Source organism: Centroberyx affinis, unplaced genomic scaffold, assembly GCF_046629955.1.
Source record: "Centroberyx affinis isolate AG114_WGS23_722 - 3 ecotype Tasmania unplaced genomic scaffold, CSIRO-AGI_Caff_v1 ptg001945l_1, whole genome shotgun sequence".
Lineage (NCBI taxonomy): Eukaryota > Metazoa > Chordata > Actinopteri > Beryciformes > Berycidae > Centroberyx > Centroberyx affinis.
This window is the reverse complement of record NW_027280303.1, coordinates 81,386-91,455: the sequence shown is the minus strand read 5'-3', so window position 1 is coordinate 91,455 and position 10,070 is coordinate 81,386. Positions and strand designations below refer to the sequence as shown.

The following is a 10,070-nucleotide window of genomic DNA, read 5'->3' as shown; positions in this document are numbered from 1 at the left end:
CCAAGACATGGCGGGCATGTCCTCAAAAAGAAAAAGGGATAAATTCCTTCATTGCAGTGTTCGAGCAGGTGGATGGAGGCGGTGTAGTCTCTCTCTCTCTCTCTCTCTCTCTCTCTGACTCTCTGAAGGAGGTTTGAACTTGACTGGAGTTATATGAGGCTGCAGCAGCGAGGCACAGCACGCGCACACACACACACACACACACACACACACACACACACACACACACTGCAGCTCCTATTACTGGACAAAACCCCTATATAGTGCATGGTGATCCTGCAGTTCAGCCAAGCAACCGCCAATATGAACACACATCAATTCTAGTTTCAGAAAAAGCAACGTGAAACATGAAATGGTGAAAATAGAGATTTGATGAAAATGCATGCGAATTGCAAAATGGAGTGATAAATTGATAAATCCAACGGATTTATCAATGAAAACGGTAGTGATTTGATAGACAGAGCCATATTTTTTCCATCATTTATCACCACTTTCTATCATTCAACATTGTCATTTATCATTTAAGCCTCCAGAATCTATAACTTTGTGGCAACTTCAATGAATATTATTTCTGTCATTAAGGTTAAAAAGGTGGATAAACTGAGTTAAGGTGAGTTATGCATGTATTGCAGAAATTTGTATAAAATTTATGTAAACGGCTGATTTTGACATCATGCAGGTTAATATTTTTTATATAGATATAGATATAGTAGCCTAGTTAACTTAAGTTTGATTTATGTCATTCTAAAAAGATAAACGGATTACTTTCATTCTAAAATGATAAACAGATTTCTGTCATTCTAAAAAGGATAAACAGATGTATGTCAGCCTTAAAAGATAAACAGATTTATATCAGTCTATATAAACGATTTATGTCAATCTATAAATATAAACATATTTATGTCAGTACAAACATAGTTTTACGTCAATCTAACCCACAAGATAAAAAGATTTATGTCAATTTGAAAACAGAGAGATTTATGTCAGATTAACAATATAAATAGTGTTATGTCAGTTTGAATAGATAAACAGAATTATGTCTGTTTGAAAAGATAAACAGATTTATGTAAATTTAACAAGATAAATATGTCAGTCTGAAAAGATGAACAGATTTATATCAGGCTAAAAAAAAGTGCTAATCAATTCTGTTTTAACTTGGTCGCAACTTTATTGGTCGGCCTACCAATTTTATGGCTCATAAGTATAAGAAAAAGATGATGCTACTATAAAATCCTTCGGTCTCAATTTAAAATGCTGCTAATGCTGCGTACTTATTTAACTGTAATGCAAAACAATATGCAAATCAATATTTGAAGGAAATGTTTGTATGAGTTATTATGATACAAGAGAGTTTGGCATGGCTCCAAGGCTGTGGTGTTTGTGGTGTTTGATCAGGCACGTGCACAACACGCATACACTAAAATAACACATTTGTCATTATTCATGATCAGCACTCTTCACGCCGCATTCAGGGCGTGTGGGAAAAGACGGTGTCAATTCTTTTCAGCCACCAGGATTGAGGTTGTCTGTAGGCTTTAGTTGCTCTTGATCAGCTTTTTCACTCATACATGTGCACACACGCATGCACTTTGTGGAGTTATACTTATGAGTTCATGTTTTACAGTAAATCAAACATTGCAATGTCAACCACAATGCAAAATCCCAGCAAACAGCTGTGTCCATTATTGGCATTTTAAAATGTGTGGTCACAAACTCACTGTACTTTCCCATCGGACTTGAATGCGGCATGTGCCTACGTTAATTTACGTCACGACGTCCGTCTGTTTGGTTTCCGCGCCGCTCTGACAGATATGGAAACATGGCAACGACAAGCAGCACCACGGAACAGACGCAGCAACACCGAGATGAAGGAGTGGAAGAAGACAGGTCTATGTCCAGATCTGACAGGTAGCGAGTAGAGGACGACTGGCTCTGGCACGGAGCACTAAACCGCTCTAACGGAGCACTGCAGTGGAAACAGCTAACGTTAAAGCTAGCTAACGTTGGCTAGCCTGCTAGCTCCCACACAGTCTTCCCACCGCCTTGTCAGCGTGGCTGGTATGAACAAAAGCCAAGGCTAACCCGGGTGATATGAAAGAAACTAGCAACATTTTCAGAAACATAATAAGAATAAATGTTCGACAAAGCGGCTGTGGTCGCATAAAGTTAGTAGCGAGTCGTTTGTAATATTACAGTAGAGTTCGAACATCTAAATAGCTGGCTGGATGCTACCCCTAGCGCCCATAAGATTCTGTAGAGAGAACGTCATGCCAAACTCCATTCAAAATCTTGCAATTTAATGCAGATTTGCTTATCGGCAAACACACATAGGCGGCAGAACATGATTTGAGAGTATTTACTTATCGTTAAGACCTTATGGTAAATTCGGCGTACAAGTGACCCACCAAGCAGTAGTTTATCTGAATAAAACTGTATCTTTTTGTGGAGGAAGATTGTGGTAATACCCGGGGAACCGATATTAGAAGTTGAAATATAATTGAAATAGGTGCTGCTTGGTGAACTGAATGTATGCCGAATTAAAGAGTGGGCCCAGTGGTGGTAAAAGGTCTAATGTCATGTTCTACCAGGTAATGTACCTCTGCCGATAGGGAAGGAAACATTAAGCTGTCTTGGTTTTGAATGGCGCTCGGCGTGACGTTTTCTCCCTATAAGCGAACGACACGCATGACATGTAGCCGGTCGGTCGCCCTGCTATCCTCAAAGCTGTTACTTTGTGGCTACTCTGGCCGGGTATTCGCTGATTCATCGGACGTGGCACCGAGGATGCGGAGAGGTATCAGGTGTCTTGTCTGGGAGCCGTGCTACGCTGCCCTAGCTGTGGGAACCGGGATATCCTGTAGCTGGGTGTGGGAGAGAGTGTGTCAGTACATTTCCGTTCAGATATTTTCTGGGTATTTACGATAGCTCTCCTCTATTCACATACAGGACAGCCACGGATAATTGAAGGTTTATGCTGAATTAGGCAGGTAATTCGAGATAGACTAGCTCTGCTGTGTGCTGTTCTCTCTTGTGTGGAGAGAACGTTAAGCCAAACTCCATTCAAAAAATCTGGCAGTTAGCCTCGCTTAAAGGGATAGTTCATTTTTTACATTTGCCGATTAAACCGCTAGTTTTTTGAATGGGGTTTGGTGTGACGCTCGCTCCATACAAGAGAGAAGGAGGGAGTCGTGACTATAGCCGCAGCATCTTCCAGCCAAGTGATGACAGCCTTACTCATGCGAGTGGCCGGCCCCGTATGCCGATGACGCTGTGTCCAGGGGGGCAAGCGGTGTGCTTTTCCTGGGGAGGGTCGGCGAGTGCCCCCCCGCCTCCCCCTCAACCACACCGACAGCAGAGCCTTCACTGCGGAGGGAGAGACTGTCCGAGAGGGAGACGCTAGAATGGACTCCCTCTCTTCCTCTCTCTGCAGGACAGTGAGTGCGGGGTATCTGCGGGTCTTTCAAAAGTTCATAAAAGTCTCTAAATTTAAATGTAAGGCCATAAAAACGATTACAATGTCTTAAATCCAGTCATCAGAAGCCTTGTCTCCTCTCTTAGATTAATAGAGAATAGGGTTAGTAGTACAATTGGACTTCCATGTCCCTGAACACAACTTTCATTAGCTGTGTTCATTCAGAATTAGGCAGGTTTTGACAGCTTTGTTTCTTTATTTTTGGTTTCAGATCGGTGTTAAATTCAATTCTGGTCAATATGTTTCGGCTTTGTGAGACCTGCAGATACCCTGGAGAGTCTTGACCTGCCTGTACTGGAGCAGTAGCATGGGGGCAGCTGTGAGCTTACAAGGCATCTCTGATGGCAACCAGCACATAACACAAGTTACTAGCCACAGGGCCTAGACTGTGACATTCATTCTCATTCATACAGCTGTAAATAAGAGTCAGTTCCTGTTCCATACTGTTGTTAGCATTTATATTAGTTAGGGTTAGACTGATGTAGGGCTGGGCGATAATTCAATATTATCATTTATCGTCTTTCAGTGGAGTCATATCGTGATGATATGAAGATATTTTGATATCGTGACACACATTTCTGCTGTCTAAATTGATGATGACAAGCAAATTTTACTTATAAACTCTAATAAAATGAGGTATGGTAGGAATATTATTTGAATATTTCTGTTTTGTTTGACATCACACCTAACATTACCATTCGGTTCAATGAGATGAACATTCATTTGATTATTTAACGTAATTTTGCATACATGAACCATGTCGTGATATATATTGATATCGAGAAAAATCCTTACGATTGTCATGATATTGATTTCAACCATATGATTCCATAGATCCATATGATCCATTCGATAAATCTGGCCCACTGATAAACTCTCTGTCCATCTTGTTGTCATGGTATCCGCGACGCCAGCGGGAGCGGAGACGACTCCCTGGACGGCCTCCCGAGCCACGCCCCCCGCTGCCCCTTGACCCCGTCGCTGTCGCCGCGGAAACGGACCACCAGCCAATCGAAGACGGAGCCCCCGCTGCTGAGGACCAACAAGAGGACCATCTACACCGCCGGCAGGCCGCCTTGGTACAACGTCACCGGGACCACCTTCAAAGAGGCCTTCGTCATCGGTGAGATTTTTTTTTTCCATGAACGCTCACCTGGCATCTGGATTACAAGGACTATATAACCAGTGGTGAGATCACTCTTTAGATTAAATGAAACTTTATTGATCCCTGTGGGGAAAATAGATCGTTGCGGCAGGATTCAGCTGGACAAAAAGAGTGGGATATGAGCACACAAATAGAATACACAATAAGCAATAAAAGGAGGGGACGGTGGAAAGTGTGTTTTAACAGTTTGGCCGCAAGAAAAAAGAGAAAGTGACGGAAAAGACCACAAGAGCTGCTACATTTGGCATTTGAACCACTTGAAGAAAGTGTTGGTGTGGTACATTCACACCGGCGGGTAGGGCTGAACAATTAATCGAAATTTTATCGAAATCGCAATATGGCCTACTGCAATTTTCAAATGCCGCAATATTTGTTAAAGGTGAAATGTGTCAAAATAGCATTTTAAAGTAAATATTGTGGTGCTGCAGAGATGTCCTGGCCTACACATCATATTCTACAGACTTAAGAAAACATCTTTGTTTGGCACAGATCCCCGCAAAAATCACACCATAATCATTTTAATACGTTTTTCAATGAAAATGAGAATAATGATGTAAAAATGATCATTCCCTCTAATATCGCAAATCATATCGCAATTGCAATATCAGTCAAAATAATCGCAATTAGATATTTTTTCAGAATCGTTAAGCCCTACTGGCTGGTCCCCGGAGTCCCGCGGCTCCCAGTAAATAATTTTACCATCCAGATGACTAGCTGAAATTATGTGCATGGGCAAATTCAAATTATAGTTCTAAACATTTAAAATTGAAGCTATTAAAGATAAATTTAGTGATTTTGGACCTATATATAATTTGTCTCTTACATCCCAGTAGTACTTGGACCCACGGACAATATTGACTCCCAAGCAGGGTTTCCGTTTGAAAAGATTCTGGAAGATTTCAATGTCCCCGGACAAACGGGAGAAATTCCGGTCAAATATTGTCTGTGTTTATTGAGCTTAAAAACAATTGATAGGCAGGCTGTATAAAGAATGACATCATCAAGGCATGTAGATTTATAATATCTTTTATTGAAAAGTAGGCTACTTTTGCTTATACATTATATTCCAAATAAAATAAGTCCCGTCAATAGACTCACGTGCATAACGCTCTCTCTCTCAAACACACACACAACGTTACCATGCAAAATAGAAAAATAGGATCCTCTACTATGAAGATTTGCACTTTACTTCGTTCCTGACATGTATTTTGTTGCCAAATAGCCATATGCTGTCACCATTACGCAATGCCAAAAACTACGTGTCCCTCTCACCATTACGCAATGCCAAAGGCGCAACGTATATGTCCCGTTAACCATCATAATAATCATCATTGCCAGTTGCTAAATACACAACCTACAACCAAGAAAAACACCACAGTAAATATGTAAAAAGCACAGCCCAGCAAAAAGTCATGAAAATAAACTGCAAAGGCATCTTACCTTCACCTGACACACACACACATCGGCCTTGATTGGTTAATACATTACGCTACATTCAAAACAATTTAGTAAATCCTCCCCAGTTGTGTCTCATGTCACTTAAATCAGCTCACGTAGAGCAATATTTATTATTACTTTACTGAAAGAGACTCAAAGCTACTCGTCGGGAGACAGACTGGGAGCAGAACTCAACCTGTTGCTGTAACTCAGTCTCAGTAAAACAAGGAGCACAATGTTCCAATAATTGTGCTTAGAGGGAATTATTTTCACCGGACATTATGACCGGAGAGATTTAAATGTCGGACTTCAACAGATTTTCCCGGTTAAAAAAAAAAAACCCAGCTCCCAAGTCAGCTGTTGCTTGAAATGGCGAGCTCCATTGCCTCTTTCTGCTAACAATGAGTCCATATGGGTTATGTCACTAATCAATGACCTAATTAGCAATGCTGTTTATATAACATGGTGATTATGGAAGGACATGAGACAAGTTCCTCTTTTTTTTTTGGCAGCAAGATGGCAAATCTTGTTAAAAGAAAAATGTAACTGCGCTCTGGTGTTTCTTTGGTTCCAAACCATAAAAAAACTAGAAGGGCACTCGGAGAGCGCAGACCTCCGCCAAGGTTCGTGCTCTTATTGCTTGTTCGTGAGTTGGATCGGGATCCGCTACAAAATGTAATGGGTTCTTCTAGGGCTGGGCAATATGTACCAAAAATCATATCTTGGTATTTTTAGGCTGAATGGCGATACACGATATATATCTCGGTATTTTCTACAAAGTGGGCTAAATGTTCAGTTGTAAGTAGGGCTGGGCGATATGGACAAAATCAAATATCACAATATCTCGATATCGATATTGGGACAATACTGTAGGGATGACTATTGGTGATTTCACAGAATATTTACACAATGAGATTTTTGATAAATAATCATCAGTAATGTGGATATAATGACTAAGTGGGTAAAGGCAAATGATAGAACAGCTAGAACAGTCTGGTAAGTTCAGAAAATGACATCACTTTACTGTAATGCAGCCTTTAAAACCAGGAAAAGACACTTATGCCATATCACGATATTACGATATCCAAAATCTAAGACGATATCTAGTCTCATATCACGATATCGATATAATATCGATATATTGCCCAGCCCTAGGTTCTTCCTTGGCCCATGCTACACCCTTCCACGAAGTTTCATGAAAATCGGGTCAGTAGTTTTCCCGTAATCCTGCTAACAGACAGACAAACAGACAAACAAACGGCACCGAAAACATAACCTCCTTGGCGGAGGTAATAAAAAGAGAGTCAGTGAACCTGGATAAAGTTGGGCTAATTGTCCATCCACCATCATCAATCTAGTTTCATTCCCAAACCTAATGCATTCCACACCTGCTAACACAGAACTGTTGTACTCAGTTACAAAGATAAACCAGTGCCTGAGTCAGCTGGGTTGACGGAATATACCGCAATGCAAGGTGAGGGAGCAAATTGAGGTTTTGTGGTATGAATGTGCAAGCTGGACAGTTTTCACTGGACTCGGCCTTCTGTAGCCAAAGTATTTTATTGAACGAGAGCGAGGCAGCAAGGCAGGGTATGAGTGTGTGAGAGTCTCCCAATCCAGCAGAGTGTGACAACAAGCAAAGTGCAGCAATATGTATATGTGAGGCTTAGGTCTCGCATAATTGTGTAATAGCTCGAGTTAAAGTAGTAGAAGTAAAACAAACACCTTTATTTACCAACTTGCACAACCAATTAATTAGGTTTAGATGAAAAATTAGGCATAAACGAAGGAACTCACATTTATCCATATGTAGTAATTGCAATGGTCTGTGAGCTTCTGTAAAACTAATATAGAGACAATAATATTAGTAGTTGTTTTTTGGACTCATAGTGCAATTGTTTGGCTACAGTCTAGATCAGTGGTTCTCAACGTGGGGTCCGGGGACCACAAGAGGTCCCCGAGGGGGTTCCAAGGGGTCCCCAGAAAAATTGATGAATTGTTAAACTTCAGCATTATTTAATTTACATGAAGTTAACACAATTAGAGAATGTAGAAGAATGACTGTTTTGATCATAGTTTCTCTGTTATCTCTCTACCTACAATACAGATAGTCATGGAATTCTGGACAAAATCATATCTGACAATAAAAATATTCTCAGATTTGGGTCCGAGAGACAAAATCTCATCAAATGGGGGTCTGTGGCTCTAATCTAGGTCTGTGGCATAATCTAGATTATAGATTATGCTACATGAGTTGTTTTGTTCGATGGTCATTTTATTTCCTTTTTGGAATTCTAAACAACCAGACCCCCCATTCACTCGAATTGTTGAGGCGGAGATTTTAGTTTTAGTTTATTACTTTATTTGACAGGGACAGTGCATATTAATAACATTTCTGAAAATATGCCAGAGTTAGCCAAAAAAAAGGCTAATTTTCATCCGTAGTCCCCGGGCAGGCAATAGTTGAAAGCACAAACGTTAAGAATAAAAACATTGAAAATACAATCAACGACAAAAACAGTGAAACATATGCAGATACAAGCAGAGCCGGCACTACATAGAGACAAAAAAGACAGCTCTTATGACACACAAAATCAACAATAGCATGACAACAATCAACAAATAGCATGACGACACAATGTTAGTCCTGGTGAAACGTGGGTATTATGTACAGAGCCTATGATAAGCAAGAGCAGCTCTTACTCTAAGCATAATAATGACAAATAAGAGAACAGGAAAACACCTCCCTGTTCTAGTGTTCACAAGTTTGATTTCTAATAAACCAGGCTCAGATGGTAAGTAGCTAACTCGCTGTGTGTGTAGCGGCCGTACAAACTTCATCTGAGTTTCCACTGACATGGGGCTGAGTAGATAATGACCGAATTTTCATTTTGGAATGCACCGTTCCTTTTAATGTTGTAGTTCAGGCTTGTTGTACTCCTGCTGCCTTGTTGCCATAACAGCAGATTACATGTTCTCAGGCGGAATGCGCGCTAATCACCCCATCGCCTTCCTTCCTCCATCGCACAGAAAATGACTAAACCTGGTGTTTTGCCACAGTCAGTTCAGTGAAGCAACTGTAACAAACAGTAATTACAAATGAGTTTCCTCTTCAGAGTACAACATCAAGTCCCTCATTGGACAAAAGAATAGGATGACATCACGTTTGCCACAACTTGGAAACGCTCATGTGTTGTAACTCGTCAGAATGCTGGAACAATGATGACCTATTGCAACAACTTGTTCACTTTTCATAAGTGTGGGTGATTTTATTACTATTACTAAATCCGATATGACATGAACGCGGCATCGTGACTGTAGTTCACCAACACTCTTTCGCTGCTTGACCACTAGGAGCGGGGGTCTTTTTTATAATGCTGGGTATTGGTAAAGACCTCATGATACGATACGTATCACGAGACATGGGTCACGATACGATTGTATCACGATACATTGCCATACGATACATATTGTGATACATTGCAATACTCATACATAATTTACTGAAAATTTAGAAATAGAGCTGAAAATACAACTTGCTGTGTACCACCTGGGTAGTCTAATATGTACATTATATTGATAACTCAGCGGACAAATTGAGTCAAAACTATTTAATTCAAAGGGATTTGAGGGAAATTTAATTCTCGTGAACGCGATATCTCAGGAACGCCTTGAGGCAATTTCTTCAAATTTGGCACAAACATCCACTTGGACTCAAGGATGAACTGATTCGAATTTGGTGGTCAAAGGTCAAGGTCACTGTGACCTCACAAAAGACATTTTTGGCCGTAACTCAAGAATTCATTTGCTAATTATGACAAAATTCCACACAAATGTCGAATAGGATCAAATGATGAAGTGATGACATTTTATATCCAAAAGTTCAAAGGTCAACTTCACTGTGACATCATAATGTTTTGCCTACCACTGTAGCTGAGAAAACGATCTTGGGTCATTCTACAAAAACGGTGGAAGTGCTGTCACTTACTTTTGCAG

At 40.5% G+C, this 10,070-nt stretch overlaps 1 protein-coding gene across 4 annotated transcripts in view; it reads left to right on the top strand.

Moving 5' to 3' along the window:
* The first annotated feature begins 1,810 nt into the window (after positions 1-1,810).
* The window catches only part of LOC139653663 (uridine-cytidine kinase-like 1), a 43,308-nt gene continuing 35,048 nt past the window's right edge, over positions 1,811-10,070 (top strand). For 2 of the 4 annotated variants that reach the window (XM_071530576.1, XM_071530575.1), the window contains exons 1-2: positions 1,811-1,908; positions 4,387-4,595. In XM_071530576.1, coding sequence (XP_071386677.1) covers positions 1,820-1,908; positions 4,387-4,595 — 298 coding nt within the window. In that variant the 5' untranslated portion in view covers positions 1,811-1,819. Of the gene's footprint in view, positions 1,909-3,198; positions 3,211-4,377; positions 4,596-10,070 lie in introns of all 4 variants that reach the window. The other 2 variants (XM_071530577.1, XM_071530578.1) reach the window with 2 other exon arrangements.